This window comes from Melozone crissalis, unplaced genomic scaffold (assembly GCF_028551555.1).
Source record: "Melozone crissalis strain CALT ecotype California unplaced genomic scaffold, PUWL_Pcris_2 ptg000013l_1, whole genome shotgun sequence".
Taxonomy (NCBI): Eukaryota; Metazoa; Chordata; class Aves; order Passeriformes; family Passerellidae; genus Melozone; species Melozone crissalis.
The window spans coordinates 47,773,771-47,799,892 of NW_026535791.1; the positions used below are offsets into that span (position 1 = coordinate 47,773,771).

At 37.9% G+C, this 26,122-nt stretch overlaps 1 protein-coding gene across 1 annotated transcript in view; it reads left to right on the plus strand.

Annotated features, from left to right (window-relative positions):
- Positions 1-26,122, plus strand: part of LOC128934066 (pinopsin-like) — a 70,943-nt gene that overhangs the window by 15,082 nt on the left and 29,739 nt on the right. The window contains exon 2 of the mRNA XM_054271363.1: positions 8,397-8,722. Within this exon, the coding sequence (XP_054127338.1) occupies positions 8,397-8,722 (326 nt within the window). The remainder of the gene's footprint in view (positions 1-8,396; positions 8,723-26,122) is intronic.

The window sequence follows — 26,122 nt, forward strand, 5'->3', positions numbered from 1 at the left end:
TATTTTGTGAAATCCCATATTCACAGTGTCTCACATGGTTCTCTCTCAGATTTGCTCATTTTATGGTACCTTCCCACTAGCCCTACTGTCAATGAAAGTTGCTATCTAGCTTAACTGTGTTCTATCAATTTAACTGAATTTGTTTAATTCCAGGTTGCCTATCCCAGATTTCCCAGACCAATCAACATTCTTGCTGCCACTTTTTGGCAATTCCAGTATAATGGAAAAAGAAATGTAGCCTGCAGAACCTCACTGGAGACTGTATATGACATAGATTTTTCCCTAGCAATGAAATGTCTACTGTGAGACTCAGAGCTAGAAGGCAAAATGGAATTTTAATTTTTATTTAAACAATTAAAAACTTTTGTTCTTTTTTCCTCTGTGATGCTGTGACTTAGGAGTTTTTCATATTTTAATAAAGTGCATATGTGTCTTGGTTTAGGGCAAATTTGGGAGGAAAACTCCAAAGGGGTCCCTCTAGAAAGCAAATTGAAGTGGCTCCTTCCCGCACTGGTTCGGGAGACATGAATCTCCTTCAAGAAAAGTGGAAAAAACCTGTTGATTCAACAAGCAAAGTATTCACAAACATGAGAAAATGAGTAATATTAAATAGTGGAACCTCTCATTGTTCTGAAGAGATGGCAAATTCAAAGAGAGTCCTTTTGCAGTTCAGAGTCCTTGTTGTGGGGGTGTCCTTGCCTTTCTCAGTCTCTCTGGGGCTTGGGTCTCTCTCTGGAGCTCGGGTCCAGTGACCCAGGCACAGTGCAGCTTGGAGGGGCCCAGATGGTAATCCTGGTGTTCCTGGGATGAACAATGGCTGAGCAGTTCCAAAAAACCTTCTGGCCTCAGCTAATGAGAGAAAAACCAGCAAAAACAGCAAGGGGAAACTCCCTGTCCATCTGCAGAACAGAGAACTCCGAGAACACTGCTTATGTCTGTGTTTTGAATACAGCTGCAAAAAAATTTCTGCCGCTTTTCCTTCTCACCCCCTTTGCTCTCAGATCTAGTTTTAAAGATGGAGTACTTTTTACTGGGCTAAACAGATGAATGGGGATACAATTCAGCATCTTGAAGTCACCCCAGGACAATATGCTATGAGAAAACCAAGTCAATCAGTCAATTTTTGAAAGTTTCTGCTTTTATCATTATAATATTCTTACCTCCTTGCTTGCAAAGAAATCTCTGATGGGAGCAGCTACTGGAGTGAGTACCACTGTGGTTTTGTGGAAGAAATGTATTGATTTTAATGGAAGCAGAGCCCATGAGTTTTACTTATAAGTATTAACGTTGAGTGGTATTTAGAAAATGGAAACAAAGGTGATGATAGAATGGATTGCTCTTACAAAGTCTCTGATGCTGTGGCAATTGTTAGGTAAGGTACTTTGGCCCAGAGCAACAGAATTGCAACTGAAGAATAAGCAACCATTAGAAAAAGACTGTTTCTCTTTTTTTTTTACATCTCGCTGCTTCTAAACCTCTCTTGTGAGTACTAGACCTACAAATTGTATTTCATGCATAGTCCCTGGCAGATGATACTGAGATATGTTTTCAGAAAGACTTCTAAGGAGATACAGAAGTACAAATATGTTGGAAATGTCATGACTTTTAAGTTGCTTAAATTTTTAATATTTCATTTTCGTGTGTGGAGTATTTTATTTCTGTAGAGAACTATCAGAAAGGCTTTCATTTATATTCAGGAAAGTTATTTCCCTTGAAAACAGTACTGAGTCACTGATCAAATGAGCTTTGTATAACTCAATAACATACTTATGTAACACCACTCAGTAGAACAACTTCTAATTAAGCTCAGAACGTGATATTTGAGGTTTTAAGAGGCTTCATTTGAAGAGAGCTGTTTCTTAGTGCTATTCTTCTGTCTTTAAGTCCATGGGCAAGCACAATGAAAGGTATCATCCAGAAAAAACAGCAGAAGAATACTTCAGCACAGGATTCCCAAATATTCTCAACTTGGGGTGTATCTCCATCTTACTTCCTCCATCTTATTGTGCCACAGAACTTTTTAGCATATTCTCCAGCTAATGGAACAGCAGATTTAGCAGCTGAAAAGTGAGGGACTAGAAAAAAGGGAACATAGCTATGTTATGATGCATAACATTTCTGAGAGACCTACCTGTTTCTCCTGTTAAGTATTTACCAGCACAGCATTTGTAAGTGGAGACCAGAGCATTCCTCTTCCACCTCTACCAATGTCCTTCCAGCACAGTGCTCTTCCTCGTTTGCTGTGTCTCCGAGTTCACTGTTCATGGTGGCCTGACTTCAAAAGGAAAGGTGCAACTTTTGGTGGGTCCCAGCTGCTGCCAGCTGCTGGTTCACATTCCCCTTGCACTCCCAGCAGCATGTTGTCCTTCCCAGGTGTCCTGGCTGTGGAGAGGGGGTGCAGCTCAGCACTGTTTGGACGCGTCCAGGTTGCTATTCCATAACACTCGCATCATCACTGCAGGTATGGTTTTGGGGGAAGGAAAAGGTGAGTGCCCCCCTGGAAGTGTGTCATTTTGTCTCACTCTTCACTGGGGGGATTGCTGGGATCAGCTATGTGGACCCTGTCCTCTGTTGCCACTGCCTGTCCCCTTCCCAGTTCCTCCAAGACATGGCTTGGAGACATGGTTCTGAAGAAGTGGCAGCTTTGTCTCCAAGGCACTGGGCTGAAAAGCAGCAGTGGGGCAGGAAGCAACTGCAGGAAACAGAGGGGTGGAGGGGAGCCTGGTTCCAGCCAAGCTGAGCCAAAAGGAGCAGAGTGGAGCCAGGTGGAGGAGGGCGGAACAGTTCAAAGTGGCCATGTCACATGGAACTGAACCAGTGGAGCACAGTGATCTGGGAAAAAAACAGGCATCACAGCACAGATTATCCAGCTTTTGGGGGATTTGTCCATCATGGTTTTCATTGTCTCAGGCTTGGGAACAGGAGTGCTGACTGCAGAAAGTGCCCAACAGCTTTTCTTCATCTGGAGAAACCAGATGGTGCCGGGCACGGGAACGGCCACCACCCTGACTTTGTCCTGGCGGCCAATTTTGATAACTGGAACATAGTGCAGGATATCCCTTCCCACATACAGTCAGGACTACTCCAGGAAGCCCCAGGACTCAAACCATGATATAGTCTAATGACCTACAGGCCATTTGAGGGGGCATATATATCTAAATTAGAAGTCAAAACATTGATCCAGTGTAGGCTGAATTCCTGGGATTCTCAGTTTTTCATAGCCTCCAGACCATGGGTGAGCTGGATCTCCTTTCCAGTTACTACATCAGTGAGCAGCATAAACCATCAAAAATGAATAAGAAAATGTAACACTTTTAGCTAGAACTCATGGAAACAAACTGAGTAATGATTTGCTGCGCCTTTTACAGCATACTCTCTGCTGTGCTGCCAGGGAGAAATGTACAGATCCTTAAATAAAAGTAAATAATAGATAATGTCTCAGATGATAGCCCTATAAATAGATGTCTGTCCTGGTTTATGACTTGAAATTTAATTCCGTGCACTCTGCTCACTGCACGTAATTGCCATATAGCAAGGTTTATGCACCACACCCAGCTAGTATCAAAGTCACTTATTTCCATGGTTAACTTTTGAATAATTATCTATTCCTGTAATGCAATCTGCGTACAGGAATTTTTGACATTTTTCAGTACTGTTCAGTGAGAATCTCATTTTTGTTCCTATGTGTACATGAAATGTTTGGGGAGCAAATTACATTTCTCAGTATGATTGACTCCTGTGGAGTTATTTGTCTAGGTATCAGCTCGAGGCTCTAAATGTTTGTTGGAAGCAAATTCCATTTAGATTTGCAATTTGTGAACCTAATTTTGTTGCAATTCTAGAAAAAATTATTCATTTGAAATTAATATACACAGTCTACACAGTCATAAATGTTGCTACTCAATAAATAAAACATTGGCATAAAAATTACAATTATTTTCTTCTTTTTATAGCTTGCATTAATTTTTTTAATTTGTTTTTTGGTTGTTAGTGCTGTGGAGATTGCACTCAAGTATTTTCTTTAGAGACAATCCTAAAGTGTTTAATTGCGTTTTGTTTTTAAGCTGAGTTTCTCACTAGTTCCTCCAACTGCAATAGATAGTGCATAAAATAGAATACCAGATAGCTGCAGGATTTCTAACAAAGGTCACAACATTAAGTGCACCTGGCATTAAGAAAACTCTGTATGCAAAGCTAGGAGGCATAATGAAAACTGGGAGGCTTTATTCCACTTTAGCTAAAACAGATTACAAGAAGGTCATGAGGAAGGGCTGAGGAAACTACAAGCCTGTTGGTCTAAAGTCAGTACCTGGAAAAATTATGGAGAGGATGACACTGGGTGCTCAAGAAAAGCATGTAAAGGAGAAGGCAATCATCAGGTTTTTTGCTGGCAGCTCATTCACTGCAAGCTGACAGGTCATGTACACCTGATCCTCATATTTTGTTTCCAGCCATTGTTAAATTAAGTACTGAACACAAAACTTGGTTTTGCCTTTTTTTATGAAATAATGTTGTTTCAGTCCAACACACAAGTATCTGTTATAATTGATGAAAGGATAGTGGTATATTTCTAGGATTCAGTTATTGAACTAATAAAAGAGTGAGATTTAAAAAAAACCCCAACTGTTTGGTTGGGTTTTTTTGTTAATTAAAAAACTGAGAATATTCTTAGCAACCAGGGACACTGGAGCTGCTCTGTCCCAACATTGCAACAAGGTTATCCTTGATGTAGTTTTGTTTTGATCAGTCTTGGCTTCTGTGTTAAGGTGAAATGCCCTCCATCAATAAGGTTGGATGGAGCTGCATTGTTGGGGCATGTCTTGTGACTTTGTGTTCACTGCCCAATGTCACACAAAGTAAACAGAGGGGGTTACAGAGCTCTCTGTTGTTCCTGTTTCTTCCTCACCTGGGTAATAGGTGCTTTAATTACTCGCAGCCAGTTGAACCAAATGTATCTCTCTGTTGGAAAAAGCTACTTGTACTTGTTAATTTTTTATTTGGATTTTGGATTTGAATTTATATTTTTGTCTTTCAAAGCACCAGTTCTTTCAAAGTAATTCTAATTTTTCTGAAAAGTTAGTTGGACTAACTAAGTTTGAACCACATAAAGAATGTTGAATTCTTTTATCGCTTATGAACTACCTCTTCAGCGTACTCCTCATTTTCCCTTGTCTTGAAAGTAATAGAAGTCAGTGCGTAGTAGTATTAATTGTAGTGTTATTAAAAAGTTCAAACCTTGAAGTCTTACTGTGCTGAACTTGAAAATAATGGAATTTTTTCATGAGCTTTTGTGATCTGGGATTGCATAAATTACAATTTTTGTCCTCCAGAGAAAAGTGTAGTTTGTGTCATGTCAGTGGGACTCAATAACAAGTTGAGCAAAGATGAATTGGCTCCTGTCAAGATGTGCAATTAAATGTCATGAATTTTCTTCTATATAGAGAAGAAAATTATTTTCTATAATTTAAAGGCAACTTTTGTGTGTTTGTCTGATAGCTAATATTTGATTTATTCTTGACTGACATCACCACGATCCTAATTTAATATCTGAACATCAATTCTATGCCAGTGTAAGAGAGAACTTTTCTGCGTCTGAAAACAAGTAATCCTGCATTCGTGGTGTAAATGATGCCATAAATCATGACAATACACACCAGAAGAAGCTGCTGGGCAGTGGCACAGCCACAGGGATGAGCAGGCAGAGCTGGCAGCCAGGTTGGTCCTGAGAGCCCAGCGGTGAAAGCAGAAATCCAGGAATCAGGGCCCCAGGCTAGGGAAATCTGAACATCCTGTCTGGGTTTTCTAGGCAGCCCCACAGATGCAGGAACGTAGGATATGGTCAACAAAAGTACAGCTCACTTGCTATCTCATCAAAGTAGGAAAAATGCAGTCTCAATTGCCATCAGAGGTACAGTGAGAACAATAGATCCTTGCTGTACAGCACCCAGCTGGGAAGGGAGAGATTTCTTGTTCCTGAGACAGTTTTCTGTTTAGTCTATGATTGTCTAATCTAAAGAACAGAAATAGATCTGCAACAACTGACAGAGGCCTAAATTTCAAATATAAAATCTGGATTTTTGCCTTAGGTGCCTACATGAGCTAAGTGTTTTTGATAGAGAGGAGCTCTTTAATCAAGCAGATAAAAATATGGAAAGCAGCAATGCTAAGAAAGTGAAGATAATTAAGTGTGGGCTGGGAGCATGAAGACAGTAGTAGATTCTTTGCTTTCGAGTCCAAGGGCTTTCAAGAGTGGTGTTATGTAGGAAATCAGATTAGGTGAGGGATGGTGAAAAAGTCTCCCTGTCTCTAAAGTAGCCTAGCTTTAAAGCAAGTTTATAAGTCACCTGAATTTAGTGGAGCTATTACAGCTATAAATGTATCTACTCTTTAGGACAGACTTCCTAGTAATGTACAGAAAATAATTTAGTAGACTCTTGTAACAAGAAAGACATTTCTTCTTCAAAAGTTGCCTTCTCTTCACACCCTTTTGCTTTCTCTCCCCCTGAGAAATAAGGCATCCTATTGCAGCAAGCAGTGCTTGCATTTCCCATGGGTCCTTTGCCTACCCAGCTCTGCATTAAGTAACTGCAAATTGTCAGCATGACAGAAATAGCTGTGCCTGCATCCAGTTAACTCAGAAATGAGTCACTGAATTGTAAGGAAAAGTGGAGCAAAATGCTGTGCCTGGGGAAAATATCCCACTGTGCCCTGTGTGGGTCTGTGTGTGGGTTTTATTCCCAGGTAAAGGATGGAGTAGTGCTATTCCCAAGGGAAGTCTCTGACTCACCTCTATTCCATGCCTGGGAAATAGCTATAGGAGAAGCTGACAGTTAAATGGGGAAAATGGATTGCAGCTATGGATTGCCCTGAAGAACACCTTTCCTTTTAACCCAATTTCTGGGAGTAGGTACCACTCAAAAGCAGAGAATTTTGGCAGGCTATATATCTCAGTGCTGCTGTATAGTTGGCTGTTGCTAATAGAAAAGATCAAGAAAAAACTCATGGAGAGCTGGACTGACATTGATCTATTCAGGTTTTTCTTCTTACAGGAGCAAAAGGAAGGGGACTGGAAAGCATATTGGAAAATATGGTTTTAAAATATGGTTTTAAAGCTCTTCAAACAAGTTCCTTCTGTCATAAGTCCTGGGAGTGCTACCCCGTGTTTTGTCACACAGAATTTCAAGGAAGCTGCAAGGAGAAGAAAACCATAGGAAAGAACAAACCCCTCTCCATTGAGCTGTGACTAAGAACCTACCATGGAAAACCATACAGTTTTGAAGAGGGGCTTGGGTCCTAAAACTTGAAAAAGAGAATGGAAATATCCTACAACCAGAATTTTAAAGCCTTCCTCTGCAAGATATAATGGTGTCACAGACATTTTTCACAGAAATCCTTTCTTTCAGATTTCTGTAGCTTCTGGGAAGCAAGGGACCCCAGAAGAAGAATGTAAACAATTGTTATCAGCTGCTGTAACATGTAATAGGATGCACCTGTGATTGGCTCATGTTCCCATGTTTATAATTAAGGGCCAATCACAGGAGCAAGCTGGGGACAGAGTCCCTGGACACAACTTTGTTATAGATTCTTTTCTTTCTATTCTTAGCTTAGCTGAGCAGCTCTGCAACTTCTCTCTTTATTCTATTTAGTATAGTAATAATGTATTATATAGCATATATCAATAAATCCAGCCTTCTGATCAAGAAACAAGATTATCATCTTTCTCTCACCCCCAGCGACCCCATGCAGGGTGCTGTAATATAATGGGTTTATGACACCTAGGGCTTACTATTGACCTAAATAACTTTTAAACCTGATTGTATAATATATATGTAAATAAAGTTGCAGTTTGCCATATCCCAGTCATGATGTGGTTGTCTGTTTTTTCCATATATGAGTGGCCAAAACTGAAGATTCATCTAGCTGATGGGGAGAGCAAAAGAAGCAAACACTTCTTTCACTTTTGGGCTCCAAGTCTTAAATGTATGGCTTTTATTTTTCCCTGTAAAAGTCAATACATTATTTTAAAATACTCATGGATTTAAAAAGTTGAATAGTTCTTATCAAGGGAATCTTTCACCATTTTATTAGCTCAGATAGAAAATGGATTTCTCCTGAGTAATACTAAAACAGATAAAGCTGAAAACCTGACTAGAAGATGAATATCTGTCAAGTGTAAAAGTCTTCCAATGTAAGATAAATCTGAGTTAAACAAAATTTGACAGGATGGACAGAGCCACCAGGAGCAGTGAGGATTAACATATAGAGAATAATGGAAATAGTTTTCACTGTTGCTTCAAATGCATAATAACCGAAAAAACCATCTGCTTTCTTGGGACTTGGAATGGATACATGTAAAATGATGGAAGTAAGCATTTCTCTTGCTGGGTTCATTGCAGGTGTGGTGTCGCTGATCTCCCTGGCGGTACTGTCCTACGAGCGCTACAGCACTCTCACCCTGTGCCACAAGCGCAGCCATGATTTCCGCAAGGCTCTGCTGGCTGTTGGTGGTTCTTGGATTTATTCCTTGGTCTGGACCGTGCCACCTCTGCTTGGTTGGAGCAGTTATGGGGTAGAAGGTGCAGGCACGAGCTGTTCAGTACGCTGGTCCTCAGAGTCGGCCGAGTCCACGTCCTACATCATCTGTCTGTTCATCTTCTGCTTGGCTGTCCCCGTGGTGGCCATGGTGTACTGCTACGGGCGCCTCCTGTACGCCGTCAAACAGGTAAGCAGCGCCTGCTCCCATAGTGCAGACTGCTCTCAGGCAGGTGCTGCATTTCTGTTTTATCTAATTTGGAAGTTCTGGTGGTAGAGAGCAAATCAGCAAGCCAAAATGAAATTGAAAAGACCACAGAAATCCTCAAGGAAGGAGCATGAGGTCTTCAACAATCTTAATTCTCCTGAAGCTCCAGTCAAAACAAAGAGATAACAGATACTGATTATACAGATTATACAGATTATACAGAAACAGATAACAGATACTGATCAGTATCATGCAGATACTGATTTTGTGATTGGTAATACTGTGGAAAACAGTAAATGGGAAAAACAGCATATCAGAGTGAAGCTTGCATTTGTAATGAAGTAAAAATACAAGTTTACCTGTTTAGGAATTAGACACCCATGCAAATACTTCCTGGTTTTGGAGTATAAAACTTAATTTCTGCTCCTTAATATTGGAATATGATCCCAATATTACTGGGTGGAACGTGCCTGGGCTCATCTTGCCCTTGCTGCTTGACCAGAGGCAGCAACCACAACACCTTAATCTCTGGAATCTCAACTCTACAGTAATGTAATTCTACTGTGATTTTTTGAATTATCCCAAGGATCATCTTCTCCTTGTAATTCTAGGCCACATTTAAATTTTCCTTCTAACTACAACCACCATTACCACTACTACCTACTACTACTACTACTACTACTACTACTACTACTACTACTACTACTACTACTTTTACTACTACAATGATACTTCTCTCAGTGGTTTAAGGTGCACTGCAGATATTCCAAAATGAAGCAAAAGACCCTGAAAAGGGTGTGGTGTTGTGAAGTTTGAATACTCTTGGGACAGTAATGAAATGGTTTAATGATTAATAATGAGAGAGGCATTAATGTATAGGTGTTCTCTATAAAGCAATTCTCTAAAATGTTCATATGAATTAACTAAGGGTGTTAAAAGGGAAAAAAAGCAGTAAACCCCTGAATTGAGGCACTCCTACAGAATTAAAGTGAATGTAGTTTGATTTGATTAGTCATAAGGAATTAAGTTTGATTATTTTACACAATTTGTCAAAACCTTGAGAACACTTTAAGCCCAAATGGGAAATCTTCTCCTCTTTGAGTGCTGAGCAGGCCAATAAAATCCTTTTTATGAATCACACATTAGTACTCTTCTTAAAAGTTGTGCAATATTAATATAGAAAAAAATTCCTGACATTGTAAACCATTCAATTGAAATATCAGTCTGTATCTGATCTCTGGACAGCAGTTTCTTTTGCCATCACCTCAAAGTAAAAAGCAGGATCTTGGAATATGTGGTACTAAAACCATGCAGAAGATACTTGTTTGTTAAAATGTTGGCTGCTCGTTTCTTCAGCCCTCACTGCCCTTGCTGACAACAGCCATCTTCCACAGAATACAAATACCTGCGTGGATGAAGCTTCTGTAGCACATACTTTAGCCTCTAGTGCTAAATGTAGACTTGTGTTGTTCCAATCACTTTTTTTTTAAAAATTCAATTATATTTTATATTCAATTATATGAAAGGCAATCATCATCTCACTGATCTGCCTGATTGGTCTCAAGAAGTTGTGGCAAACATACTGAGGGAACAAAGTATTATAGAAATGATATGTGCACCATTTTCTATTTGGTCATGAAGACTGGGTAGACTGGGCAGATGAGGTTGATTGATTAATCAGCTGTCCAGAGGGGAAAAAAAAGAGGGGAGGAGGAGCATTTTCCACAATCCCCTCTCCTCCATTCTCCTCATGCCTTCCAGAGTGATCCGCAAGCCTGTGGGGTGTTGAGATCAGAGGATCCTGAGAAATTTTGTAAATGGTGAAAGTGAAAGAAAATTGAACCCAATCTTGCATAACCTGTTGGAGGGACAGGCAAGGAACCAACACTTGTTAAATACAAAGGCACTTCTGTGAGGATTAGATCATATCTTTAAAGTTGTTATGACTAGGGGTCCTAAGAGCTGCCTGAGTATTTGTGAAGTCTTGAATAGCTGAACCCTAAAATTTTACACAACATATCTAATGCTTTCCTGGTGCTTATAAAAGATTTTCTTGATAAGTTATATTCACCAAAGAAAATCTCAATCAGAAATCTTACCAGTCCTTAGCTTTCTGTGAGGTACCAGGAACTATTTTCACCACCATAATCCTAAAACCTTGCATTTCATAATTTTTTGTGACATATATATAAATTTCTAATGAACATGCCATGACACAGTCACTGGGGAGCCCAGTCCATACCATTGCACAGTCACTGAAGTGCAGTAATTTCCTTTTGATCTGAGGTCCTTTTACTGTTCTGTAATAAATGGGATAGTTCATGAAATGCTAAAGTATGCCATGTTTCAAACTAGAAGAAGAGATGAGCAATATGCAAATGAACATATAGTAGTTCTTATATAAAAGTACAAAGGGTAGGTAGGATAATTTAAAAAAGGTCAAGAGAGTTGCATTCATTGTAATGCTGTACCTTTCTGGTGTGGACAAAAAAAAATATCTTGCAATTTTCTGGCCTTGTAGATTAAAGTCCTTCTGTGACCCTCTGTGGTATGTATTTGAAGAATTATGGGAGCATGGCAAGCATAGTAGGTGCATTGTCCCAAATTCAGCTCCTTGCTACATTTTCAGACTGCATTTCATAATTTTTCCAGATCTGTAGAATTTTTTTATGTTAGAGCATTGAAGCAACAATTGTATTGCATCCTGAAATCAAGAGTGGAGTAGTTATGCCATTGTTTAATAGTGCAGTGTAAATATATTGATGTGGAAGAAATATCTTAAGATATTTAGGATAGCTAATGCAAGAACTGGCACGATGCCTCCATTTTTATTTTGTGTGGGCAATGATTATAGGTCTGCCTTTCTCTTTTTCTTCCTAAATTTACTCAGGTGCTGTTGCATTTTGTCACTTGAAGCATCAATAGATCTCATAAAGTCAGCTGCAAGCTGACATAATGGTATAAAGGATTTCACTAATACTGGTTTTATGAAAGATCATCTTTTCAAGGAATTAAAAGTCAATGACATCCTTGTATAAATTATATTAATAGCAAATGCTATTAAACAGCATTAAAACACAACTCCACCACTATTCTCAGAGCTCTTGCCATTTATCTTGCTTGGAGATCCTTAGGAATTACATTTCTCTTTAAAGTTATGGGTTTTTTTTTCCCAGGCTGGCTTTATCTGGATGGTTGAGTCTGATCAAAGGGGTAAAGTTTTCTCCCTCACAAAATTTATTCACGTGTATTTTATTCATGCACATTCTACAGCACAAGGGAAGGAAATTGAGGATGGTTTACTTTTCTTTGTACAATCATGGGAATTTTTTTTCAGTTTTTGGCTTATGATGCTTCTCTGTGACTCTACTCTTTGATTCCCTCTGGAAAAATGTTCTTTCTGAAGTCACTGTCAGTTGTTTACACTTTGAAAAGTGTGCTCCCAAATGTGGAATTACAGAGATTAGCATTGTGATCACTGTAGCACAAAAGACACAATGTGATTAAAATCCTCCACTGAGGGGCCCAGAGAACTCATGTGAACCAGCCTAATGAAAATAAGAAAAACTTTTAAAAAGGGATCTCTTCAGCCTGCATTATCTCCTACTTACACGCAAAAATCCTGCCCAAGGACAAGGAGGGTCCCAGAAGGATGTTTCAAGAAAAGTTTTCAGTTTGGTTTTATGAAAGACTCTCATCTCATTGTCAGTCTTCTTTCATTGAAAGCCGTGCTTGAACAAATCTTGGAACTTTTTGTGAAATGTAGCTAGGATATGGAAAACAAGAAAAAAGGACTGTAAGCAGAGCACAAAGACTTAAACATGCAATTCTTACTCTGCAAGAGACTGTGTGTTGAAGTGGGCAAAGGGCCAATGTTTTATGGAGTTCTGGAGTAGATGGACTTACAACGTGACCTGATAGGCCTACAGTGTGATGGTTTTTGTTTTGTTTATTTTTCCTGTCACTATTCCAGTTCTACTTTGTGTTTGTCTTTGAAAAACAAGAAAGAAAGAAAACAGAAAAAATATTTAGGGAAAATTTAAAGACTATATGAGGGAGAAGTTTGCCTTACCAGTATGTCTGGTCCTCCATCCTGTGATGCACCTGTTCTTGCCTAATTCCTCAAAAACATCTAGCTTTAACTAGTGACCAAAATGTGAGTCCAGGTAGTGGAATTACCCAACTATTTCCCTTTACAGCAATTTTTTTGTTTCTTTTGGGAAGTGCCACGTGATGTCTGACTTCCAGATAATATAGGAGACCCAGATAACCTTTTATTGTCCCATCTCCTGACTTTTATAAGTCTTGTCATCTTGTTGGGGAACTGGGAAAGTCAGACTTACACAGTAGAGAACTGTATATTCCTCTTTCTTACTCCTCTTCCAGATTTCAAAGTACCAAATTTAACAGAGAAAAATTGCTTCTGTCTCTTATACCAAAAGTAATGGCCCAGAGTGAAATTATCACTTGGTTATAAAGGAAACTAATTTTTAAATCTGTATGGTGAGATTTTGACTCTAGGTTATTTTTTAAGATTTGGTATAAACAGCAGTGGTGGTTTTGAAATCTCCTGTGCCCACAGGAAATCTAAGAGAAAAAGGAATGAAGAGAGATAAATTTTTATCATTTCTGATTCCTTAATCTTGTTTTATATCTGTACTATTTGGAACAGTTAAACAATATCTGTAAAAGCATTTATTGTATCGTTATTCATTAAAGTAGTCAGGAAAGGACAGCAAAGTAGAAGGGCCATGCCTGTGAGTGTTTCCAGTTTTCCATCTCTTTTGGAAATGATAATTTGGAGGAAGAGCGCACATTAGGGCTGAACGCTCAGTGATTTAAACTGATAAAAAAAATCTTCACATAATACAAAGAACAGGATGGGAACATAATTATTGTTCCATCATTCCTTCATGCGCTTCATATGCCTGTCTATAGAGAAACTTGATTTTCTGAAAGTTCATATTTCATGGCACTGAAGTTACAATTTATGTTGAGAAAACTGATAAAGCAATTAGGCAACATTAAATCTTAACTTCTTGGAACCCTAAATAAAACCAGATTTGTAGTCATAGAAGCAGAGTTCAAAATTTTTCTACTTGTTTAATTAAAAAAATAAGTCCTAAGAAAAGTAATTTAGGTGAATATGATCTAGATCTGGTTGTAGAGTTCCTGTAGATCATCCCTTTCAAATGTGATTAAGTACATTTGGGATTTGACTTGATTTCAGGTGTGTTTGACCTTTGCAGCATCTAAGCCTAAACAGACAGATAGACTCATTAGAAAGCCATATCTGTTGTTTGGTTTTTTTTTTGTTTTTTTTTTTAACCACATACCCATAAATTTTATTTCTTTCCTTTGGATCTTCATATACCCTTTGCCTCTTAGTTTCTGGTGGCATAGAGGAAAAATGATAAATTGTTTTGCCTTTTTTTTTTAAACCTTGCCATATATATATAGTAATTACATCACATTCAAATGAAAAAGAGATTCAGTTTTCAAATAAATTAATAGATGTCTTCTGTCATATCATCATGAAGAAAATGGAACTTCATTATTTTAATAACTTCTATTATTAAAATGGAAGCCTCAGGTTGAGAGAATTGTAATAAATTTACAAAATACAATGAAAGGCATTGGCTGGATCATCAACTGCTATAAAGCGATACAACCAATTGTAAAAAAATAACAAAAATAAATACTTCCAAATTTTCTGCACAGGATTCAGCAAGCATCTAGCAGTAAATTTTCAACATCTGCTTACCAGGGAGTTTGACTTTTGCCAAATTCCTCATGTGCAAGCCACTCTATAGCCAGAACTCAAAGCTGGCAAGAGACCATTTTTTGGATTCTGTGATAACAGGGATATTTTGTGATAACAGACACTGTTTTTTTTTTTATTGTTTGATTCTATGGTATTTGCCATAAGAATGGGCCTTAAGAGAGCAATTTGCATTGCTGTGTAACATATTTTTTTCATAATTTCTAGATCATATCTCCAATAGAAGAGCTGACTGCTTTTTGTTGTTTCAATGTAGAGGAGTGTCAGACATGTTTTATGAAAAATCCTTTCCTTAGAATTTTTTCTCCTGAGAAGCTGAGAGGCCTCAGGAACAAAATGTAAACAATGGTTATCTGCTGCTGTGGAATGCAACAGGTGCATCTGTGATTGGTCTCATGTGGTTGTTTCTAATTAATGGCCAGTCACAGTCAGCTGGCTTGGGCTCTCTGTCCAAGACACCAGCCTTTGTAATTGATTCCTTTTTTTTCTATTCTTAGCTAGCCTTCTGATGAAATCCTTTCTTCTATTATTTTAGTATAGTTTTAATATAATATATATAATAAAATGTAAATCAAGTCTTCTGAAACATGGAGTCAGATCCTTGTCTCTTCCCTCATCCTCGGACCCCTGTGAACACAGTCGCAGAGGAGCACTGAAAGACATTAGACTGCATATAGTATGTATCTGTGATCAGTTCTTTGAAGTTCTGATTATTTTCAAGTCTTCTTGGCTTCTAAACATGATCAAAATTATTAGAACTCTGTAGGTGAATTGATATCTGGAATAGAAAAAGCCATGGAATACTTGGGAAAAAAAAAAAGCTGTGTCTCACTATTTCTTAGTAAGTTATTAAATTCTGTTGAATATGTAATTTATTTAGACTCAGATTGCAATCTGCAGATGGTATTACATACATAAGAAATCCTTGCATATCAAGTCTTTCTGTTTAAAAATTTTTTGATAGTTTCTGTAAGTATTCTCATCTTCACAGCCCATGAGTCCCATTGCTTCTTTTCTCCTTTACCTGCGCAGCATTCTCCTCCTTCCTTCCTTCCTTCCTGATTTAGATACATTTTTGTCCTTTGATGGTTTGAAGATGCTGTGAATATACACTGATTTTCCAAGGCTTTGCAAAGCTGATACTACTATTCCTGTTGTACTGAAGGAAAGCACATGGTTTCAAGGAATTACCTGTGGGAATTCAAGGCATTTTAAGAATCTGCCTATCCTATTTTTTTCCTCTATGTTCCCTCTGTACTCAGCAGAGAAAGAAAATCACATCAAGGAGATTATTCTCAAATCCAGCAAATTTTTTTCAGCTGCTGGTACATAAGATGAGTAGCATTAAAAGAAGCAAATTATATTATAACAAAACAAGGAAATAGTTTCACCTTAAAAAGAGGATATGGCAAATCAATAATTATTATATTTTTAATGGTACATGTTTTCAATTATTTTCAAAAAATGCTAGAATAGTTGAATTATATGCCATTATGTCATTGCTATTTAATGCTAGGTCATAACATGAAGTACAAACATAGCATAACATGAAGAAAAATCTGTAGCATTCTGACACTAACTTCCAACATTCATATTTTTATAAACAGCAATTTTCAGATGCCAGTATTTCAGGTTTCAGACAATTATATCCTTATATTTTTGTTCAAGAATATTTCGGTGGCAAAAGTGCTGATTATTCCTGTTAGCTGATATTTTTTTCATTTTATTTTCATGGGAAACCTGTTTGAATAAAAAGTTGCTTTCATCAGTTAGGAAGAAGATTTACTAGCATGCTTAATTTTTAAAGTGGTTAATTAGTCTTGTACTCTTTCTTAACTATTAGGGTTTTCCCAGGAGTTGAAGTGATTGTTAGGTAGCTATCATGAAAACACTGTAAATATAGTATTGATTTTTGGGATTTTCTGCTTTCAGCTGCAAAAAATATTTCAGTTGTGTGCACTACATTTATAGCAGTTTTTATTAAAGGATTCTGTCTCAAGGGAATAAAGTTCAGTGTTTGCTGTAACAGTGGAGAAAAATGTCAAATCCTGAGAAATAAAGGAGAAAGCTCACATTTTATTTTCTTTGTGTATAGCTGCAAGGCTTATAAGTTCACCATCTCAGCTTTTAGGTGAGTAAAGGTATGGTGAATCAATCCTACCTAAAATACCTTTCAAAGTCTTTGAGGACATCAACAGCTGTGCTTGCACCTCTAGCTCACGAGTGACAGGGACACTCACTCAGGGCTGTTCTCAGCATTTCTGATTAAAAAGTGTCAACCGAATGTTACAGCATGTCATCAGATTCGTCTCTGAGGCCTGATCATGCTGGAAGGGAAGCAGACATGAGAAAAGATTATGATCTTCTTTCCCCTGTGCTTGCAGGAGTATAAATCATTACTTAATTGCGTTTTGCAGAGAAGCAGTGATAAAACTTAAGTGTAAATCAGGCACTGTACAAATTCATTGTAAATCAAATTAATGGCTGGTCAGAAAATAGGAATTCATTATGTTTGCCACTTTTCATACTTTAGATAAACTTAGGAGAAAATAAGTCTGTCATAATTTTTAATAACAAGCTAATAGAAATTTAAGACCTGATCCATTAATCTCTGGATGCATTATGTCCACAAAAATAGCTTGTGGTTTAATGAGTCTTTTAGTTTACAGCAAATGGTGAATATCAATACCAAGCACTCATAACAACTCAGTTCAGGGTATGATGTAGTAAAGCTTTTTCCTGATAAGAAAAAGCATGAGGCTTTTTTGTTTGGTGGGGGTTTTTTGTTGTTTTTTTCTTTTTTGTTCACCCCTTATAAAACTGGAAAGGTTAAATGTAGAGAAGGGTGTTTCGCACTGTAAAACACGCAGAGTTTTGTACTTACATTTCAGCATGCAAGAACTTAGCTACACTTACTTACTCTTCTGTAGTTTAACTCCACTTCAGAGACTTAAATTGTGACCTCAGGCAAACTCCCTGACTGGAGACTTGGAGGAAAATGAATTGTCCCACGTGTAGCAGCGATGTGGCATTGTCCCCTAGAGGAACACTTCTGAAGGTCTATCTGCAGACCAAGGCCAGTGCCTTGGCCGCAGCAGAGCATTGGTGCAGTTTGCAGGGGCCAGGTGGCTGCTCCTGGGCAGGTCTGGGAAAGCACACTGCAGCTTCCAGCAGAGTGAAACCCATCCTTGTGAACTATGTAGTACAGAGGCTTCTGAGGCTTTTTAAAATTAAGTACTAACATATAACTTTTCAAAATTTCTGCTCCTGCTGGAAGAAAAGAGATACAGTTCAGGCACTTTCCAGTTTGCCCCTGACACTTGCTTTATGGGGAGCTTCCTTTAGTGAAGGAGCGCCTGTCCAAACCTTCCCAGGAGAATTGATACCCATCTGTAACATCATGTAGACAGTTTCTTCTTATTAGGCAGATATGTTCTTTTTATTTCACTTCATTGGTAATGCAGTTGTTAGATGAACTCTTCAGCTGCTGAATTATAAAGATCTTTTATAAAGATCTTCATATTTAAAAGCTCAGGAATCCTTGTGCAGTAAATCAATACCCCTGTGCACAAGTAAAGGATAGGAAAGAACAAGATAAGATCTTAATTAGCCAGTGTTTCCTTCAGAGAAATATGTATAATGTGCTTTACTCTACTTCTCAAGTTGTTTTTGATCTGTTGACTCTCCAACTTTTCTATTTCAACTAAGGAGGTGAACATCCACTCTTAATTTATAGTGTTTAGGGTCCCAAGACTTCACTTCCCTGTTAATTAAGCATTTTTTTTCAGTGGTTCTTCTTTTAAAATGTCTACACCATATGCATCTTAAAACAACAAACAGTGGTCTCTGGCTTGAGGTGGAGTCACCTGGGCTTACAATGAATGGGTGATTATTTGACTTTTAGTAGTACAACTGACGTCTGCTAAGCAGCTAAATTAATCACAGATGAGTAGGTGCTAGGGTTGCCTTAGGGCATACTCCAGACCTGCTGTACTTGGGAGTGGTAACTTGAATTTAAATAGGAGACCTGGCAACTAAAAAGCTTCCAAGGTAATAAAAAGCATGATAGGTATTTTCTAAGGGGAATCTCAGCAATATTTGTTTTGTTTCTGGTCTCTTACATGGCAGAAGACACACAACAACATGGCAGGATAGATTTCCATTTACCTGAAATCTTGCTACTTATATCTGGCCTGTTAAAGATTGAATAAAAACAAAGTTTGAATAAAACCAACCTTCACAGAAATTAAAAAGGAAGAAATTAATAAATATTCTGAGACTAAATTAAAAACAATCAGACGAACAAAAATCATACAAACAACCAATAAAGAATGGAATTTCCCTTACCTGGAGCACACTGAAGTATACACATTATTTTATTCCCATTAAACATGCTTAAAAATTTGGTTATATATCTGTAAAACACTGCACACAAGCTCCTGCCTTACACAGAAAATAGAATATTGCCACTAGTTCCCGGTTGCAGCTGTCCCTGGTTAAATACCAGCAGCACTCTGCTCTGCTCTGATGCCCTCAAGGTGCACCTGGGCATTTAAAAACACCTGTCTCTGGGAAAGTTCATTTAACAAATTCACCTTGAATAATTTTTGTACTTTCTCTATTGTTATGGCTTGCAAGAGCTCAATAAAAATCCTTAAAGGCTTTACCTGATCCCTGAGCAACTTCAGGATAAATGTTCAGTTCAGTTAAAATGCCAGTTGAAAGAATTGACTTTCACGTTGCTCTAACCTGGCCTTTCTACATCAATCTTTAATCTTTTCTGAAGAAAATTTGTAACTTTGGTTGGTAATCTGGCCTTGGCCTTTTGTTAATTGCATGCTACTCCTGGGAGAATTTTCTTTTTGTATGTTTTCTTTCACTATTCAGCAGTGAAACGCTCTTCTGCCCTGCTTATGCTTCTGTGCTCCAGGATGGTCAAGGCTCAGTAGGTGCTTAGCCATGTCAGCCTGGAACATTTTGGATTTTCTCAATATATAATTAAATGGATTTGCTTTGGTCTCCATTGCTTGCCAAGTAAGTTCAGGATGTTAATTCAGTCTAAATGTCAAGTTAAAAGCAATACAATTCCAGCCTGCTGAATCATCTTGTTAACTCATTCTTCTTTTTGCTTTGACCTTTCCTTAGGGAGGTACAGGTATTGCTCGATTAGTTTCAGCCTTTCCAGAAGAATGGTGGAATTTTATATGACTACACCAGCTCTGAGGTCATTAAATTCACACAGGACAGGTTTTTACTGGCTCTATCTATCCCTACTTACTCATTGCACTGTGAAGATTTTTTCTGTCCCAAAACTCAGAAATGAAAGTGTTGCTCACAAGTGAGCTGAACTTGTAATATCCTTATTTAATAAATACTGACTTGAAGAGTGTTGGACTTGAACCATCGCTAAAATAGTATATATATCAGGGCACTAATTGTCCCAGATATATTGACCCTATTGAAATTAGAATTAGAAGGAATCCTAGAGCATTATTAAAAACATCTCTGTTGATTTTTCCTGGCTGTAATTGTTTAAAAATAAAAGGCATATCCAAAACAAAGTTAGGCTGTAAAATAATTGCTCTAGTTTTGCAAAATAAAGGATATATTATACAAATGGAAGTAGTATTAGTTTGCAGATTGAGAGAGTGAAACACAGACGTGACTACTTGCCATGTGCCAAATGTCCATCCTTAAGTGTGTAACCTCCTCAGTAGTTACAGCCCCCTTTAGGAGACTTACAGTAAATAGCCATGGAGATCATCAGCTGGGAAATGAGTTAGAAATTACTGGGAAAGGGACTGAAAGAAACATCCCCAATGTTGTTATACTATTGTATAAACTTGAATATTGCAAGGAATACTGGTCATCCATTTGAAAAGAATATAAGAAAAATGGAAAAAGTGCAAAAAGGGTAAAATATGCTATCAGAGCTACAGAAGTAGTGTTCATGGAGAGATCAAAAGTGAGAGAAATATCCTCAGCAAACAACAATCAGATATTATCATCTTTCAAGTATGGTACTACAGACACTCAAGGTGAAATCCCAGATTCCAAGATTAATATCATATGATTAATATAATATGATCCAAGCTGGAAACCATCTTGGCCCATATAGAGTACCACAGAGAACCCTGCGTATATAGGTAGTGTTTCAGAAGAACATGAGCTCTGAATTTCCAAGTACAACTCCATAAGTGAGCAAGAATTGACAGTATCACACCAATTCCTTCCTTCTCCATTCCCTTAGCATTTTCCTTTCCTTTGCTCCTCCTTTCACTCCCCACTCCACCATTTTCCCCCCTCTTCCATCCTCTCCTGTCCTTTTCTCTCCTCCTCATTCCTGTTAATATCAGCAAGAAGCTTGCTGATAACAATTGTTTTCATCTAAATTAAAGCACACATTAAGGTGTAGCTATCTGATCATGTTTGCTGACTGAACCATTCTAATGGAACCCCTGTATTAGATTACTCTTAGATTGCTCCTGAAAAAACCTGCAGCTATATGAACTGATGCCTTCTTGGACACAGTCAGTGGTCTCACAGGCAAAAGACCAGTTTGCTATCTGTTCAACTGCTACTTTACTCTTTCAGGACTGTAATTACCACCAAAAAAAAAAAATCAAAACATACTGAAGAATAGCTACCATCATTCATAATTCATAATATTCTTCTACTGCACCTTTGTCTGTCCCCTTGGAGTACATGAGAATGCATGGCAAGTAGCTGAATTGAACCATTACAGAGTGATAGCAATTATTCTGCTTGGATACAAAATTTGGAATCTGTATTGATTGTTTTCAGTTATCATCAGTACTGTGTTATTCATTGTGTTCCCCTATAACCCAGAAATCTGTGCTACCTGAAGAAATAATTTATAAAAATGCTACCTTTTGTACAGCAGCAGAGTAATGGCAATATAGCTCTGTTTGCTCTACTGCTCCCCTTCAACAAATGAGAAACAAATTTCAGGGAAAACCAATCTTATTTAGAAGTAAAGTTCCAAACCGAAGGTATCTTGTATCCCAGTCATCTTCTAAGAGGTTATTTTGGTCTTTTTCTTACTGAAATTGTTTCTTTGCTATAATAATACTCTTTTACAGGCTCAGACCTGTCAGGATTCAAAAGAATTTGTAGTATCAAAGCCAATATAACCTGATGGGCTACTGGTGTTTTTCACTGTTTTCTTCCAAAGTAAGTATGCCTGTCAGGAAGATGTGTTTTACTTTATACATGATTACAGTTCACATATAAAAATGAAATGGAACTTGCCATCTAACCAAGTTTTGCAAAGTTGCACATCCTTTTTTTAATGTATAATCTATTTCTCTTCCCTATCAACAGTACAATTGAGCATCAGTATACTTTACAATCATGTGTCAGCACTCTCTGTATTGTGCTCTTTCTACAGAGAAATGACAGGGATTTGTCTGAGTCTGGTAAAGTTAACACAGCTCATCACTTTTACAAATGCCTGGCTTTCTCCTAGAAATGCCAGTAAGCTTCCAGCTCGGCTTTTAGTGCTATAAAACTGCCACTTCTTCCTTAAGTGGTGATGGTGACTCCATAAAAATCACTGACCTGCCTTTAAGCAAGCTTGGTGAACTTCATTTCAGTGAGGACCATTGGTAGCCTGCTGCAAAGTCAGCAGGAAATACTCAGTGGATCCCCACTTCTCAGATGAATGCTCTGTGCTATGGGCAATTTTAACGCTTACTCAGCATTAACAGGCTTAGTAGTGGCCTACTAATCCTTAGTAGGATTCATAAGAGAAAAGCCTTGTTTTCTATCCATCAGTCTGGCAATTTACTGCAGAAACATCAGCCAAAGAGTTTTGTTTAGTAACAATCCACTACCTGGACGTTTCCAATTACCTCCTTTTCTATGGATGCCCCATTAAGTTGCAGTTTGGCAACACCAAACAGGAGGTAGAAGGTGTTTTTTAAAGTGTTTTCTTCCTCTCACTACTCTAAATAGGCTTTGATGTCTTTGTAGTTGAATATTCTGAATTGGAGCTGCCAATATAAGTTGCTCAAAAGTTGGCCAGAATCAATTGTACTCACATTTTCACAGGTAACCTGGTCTAGAGGACAAAAGGGAAGCTAGTTCTGATACAGCTCAAATTCTTTGTACATGCCCTTAGCAACTAGATAAATACTGTCCTAGAGCACCCTTTAAGGTGCCCATTTCATAGAGATCTGTCAAGTGCTTTCAGCACCTTCATTAGCGAGATTGGTCTATAATTAAAACTCAGTAAACATCAGGATTGGTCAATGCAAGTGCAGGGTTTTGCACAATGAGAAATCATGCCAGATGAAAAAACACAGGCTGGGAATCAATCAGTAAAGTCTAAAGGATCTAATTTGAATAGTCAGTCCCAAACAATGTATGATTTTGGGAATATGATACCTTTGCAAACAGAATTGTGGGACAGGTGAGCAGAGGTGTGGAACATCTGACCTTGGTTGTTCTCTGTTCTGTCTGCTTGGTTTTGTTAAACCAGGATATGCACATTTTGATATGTGAACAGTTCTCAAATGTAAAAACGCTGCTACTAAAGAGAAGCAGTTGTGACTTGTGGTTGCATACCCTGACACTAATGGAAAGACACAAAGAAACATTTTCTAGAAATTAAAGTTTAGAAAAGATGTTACTAAAATGTTGAAATCATGGAGAAGGTTATTCAGGGTATGAAATATCTTTCTATTAGACAGTAAATTTCAGGCTGATTGAGGAGTATTCATCCGGCATTTAGTGCATGTGGGGAAAGGGGAATGAAGGATGCCACCAAATCCCTTGAGAATCCTTGTAGCCCTCTGGCTGTAAGATTTTAAATGCATAAAATTCATGGAATTCCTAATGTTTATTTGCAAAGATAGTAAAATCACTTCATCACAGTAACAGGAAATGTATGGTACTAGAGTAGTTTATGACAACATGAAAATGAAATGGTAGGAAAGCAGAGAAAATCAGTCCTTTGTCTCCACCAGCTGCTATTTATTTTAATGTGCATCTGACAAAGAAATATAAACTTTCAGAATGCCAGATTTTTGAATATGCAACAGCAACTATAACCCAAAACTTTGCTGACTCTGTCACGTTTGGCATTTTTTTTTCACTTAGAGAATATTTTATGGCATGTTTATTGTACTTTCGGATGCATATTTCAGTCTTTCTCTTGCATTAGAAAACATGTACTTCGTTTTCTTTTCAAATATTATGTCCAACTTCAGAAGATAGACAAAAGAAAAAAAAATGCTTTAATCTGGAGTTGAACAATCATGTATGCTGGTAAAAGTATAACTCAGAGACATTTTACTAAAAAAGCCCCATACATATATCTGGTTTTTTGCTCTATTTTCTAATGATGATGCTGACTCTGCAGGGAAGACATCTAGTTGGCTCCACTTTAGGCCATAATTTGGTGTAAAACTGAAATAACGAAAAATGACATTTATATCCCTGCCTCAGCCATATGTATCTAGAACTTACAAGTTTTCAAGCATCATTGCTTCCACAGATCCTCTCTTCCATCAGAGAGAATATAGGGGGTAGAAATTGGAAGTCTCTCAACAAGCTCATCCATTTGAGCATTTCTAAGCATTTGGAAAATTAGAATGTTTTGAGTTATACAAGAAAGCATATTATTTTTGTTAGTTTTGTTCAAAATTCTAACAAGGAACAGTGTCTAAACACAACTGCCCATCTTTTCTCTATTATGTAGGAGACATAGTGTGTTTTTACATGTCATGCTCCATATCACAAAGCTATGCTCAGAACATAAAAATTTTTGATTTTGCATGTCTCAGAGTACCGGGCACGGGTAAACTCTGGTCAATTCTTTTAGACTGGGCACTCTGGGACTTGTTTCTCTAGTCCATTTCTTTCTGTGTCATATTGCTGCCCACCAGCTGTCTTATGCTATATCTGACACCTTCAAAGTCTTTCCCATTATTTACACCCTTTTTTCTTCTGTCACTTTTTTCTTAAATTCCCTTATGAGGTTCCTTAAAATGGAGTCTGTGGATCTGTGCAAATAGATCCATATCAGGTTTCTGAAGGCATGATGATTCCGAGTCCTGCAGGCTCGGAGGAGTCGCTCCCATGCAGTTTCCTGCATCTTGTTTCCAGTGAAGCAGTGCCTGGCTGCCCACAGTGAATGCCCTCCTCTTTAGAGAACATTGCTGACAGAGTGTGTTCATTCCAACCAGGAGGCTGAACAAGCCCTCTACCTTCTCTTTCTTGGTGGGCCCTGATGTAAAGAGGAATGCTGCTTTGAGGCGATCCTCAAGGTATCATTGGATGGGTAGACAGAGTGGATGTTCCCAGACTGAAGCTGATGGTTCTCCCAAAAGGCTGCAAGTGCCAGTGGGAAAGGCAGCATCACAAAAGGCAGAGCCTTTAGCACCAGACTAGAAAAACCTCTCTGGACAAATCACTAGAAAGGGCCACCTATATGTTAGAGAACGGGTGTTACTTACTTAATGTCTAATTATTTATTCTTTCCTTACCTATTTCCTGATCTTTTTCTTAGATTCTTTTATGCTGCCTTCACCTTGTAATGTCAAATTTTGGTCTAATGTTATGAATACCCCAGCTCCAATAGAATTTTTTTAAAAATTTGTTTTGTGGGGCTAGGAATGAAACTTAAAAAAAAAAACAAAAGGAAATTTTTTTTAGGTAGGTTTTGGTTTGGTTTTTATTAACTGTGCTTATTCTAGATAGATGTAAAAATCAGCCAAAGTATTTCATGCTCTGGTTATTTCCACTAGCCACTGATTTCACATAATTTATAAAGGACTGTTTGTAATCTGCAAGCTACAGAAAATGAATTTATCTTCCTTTTCTATGTGTGAAGATAAATAAATGTTTATGAACACCAGTCTAGGTACAACTCGCTAAGCCAACTTCCCTTGCTTACCCTGTCACCTGTCAGAGTGAGAGCTAGAGACACCTGACTTCTTCAGGTGCAACACAGTCCTGAGTACCCCTCTCCCAAGGAAAAAAACTGTGTACACCTGAGCTTTAGTCTTACTGATTAAATTTGATTTGTCTAAGTTAGCTGTTTACATTAATTTCTATGTCCAGTTTGTCATTCTGTGTTGAAAAAAGGATTATATGCTGTAGAGTGGGATTTAAAACCAGGAGGGTATCAAGGGTCCTGGTGAGAGGAGAAGAATTGAAGACTTACAGACTTCTCAGAGTTGGGTTGGTTCTGTTTGTTTTTTTCTGAATACACCTGGGCCATGGCAAGTGTATTAGAATTTGAGGGAAAGCATCTGGAGGAGAACATTTTCAGGGTATTTTTGGTATGATTCCTGTATTTTTCAATATGTCAATTAGATGAGAGCTTTGAAAACACTTTGTATTAATATTCTTTGTAGGGTCTATAGGACTTGACAAGCCCATCTATTAGGCCTATTTAAATATAAATAGCTGCATGTCAAAAGCATACTCACATGTCCTTAATGATTCCTTGCTCTATGTCAGCAGAAATTTTCAGGAAAGTGGGAGGGAAAGTCAGTAAAGTTTGGGAAAGTCCACCCTTTTCCCAGGAGAAAGGGTAACTGTGGTTACAATTAGGAGTGCAGCTGCCAATC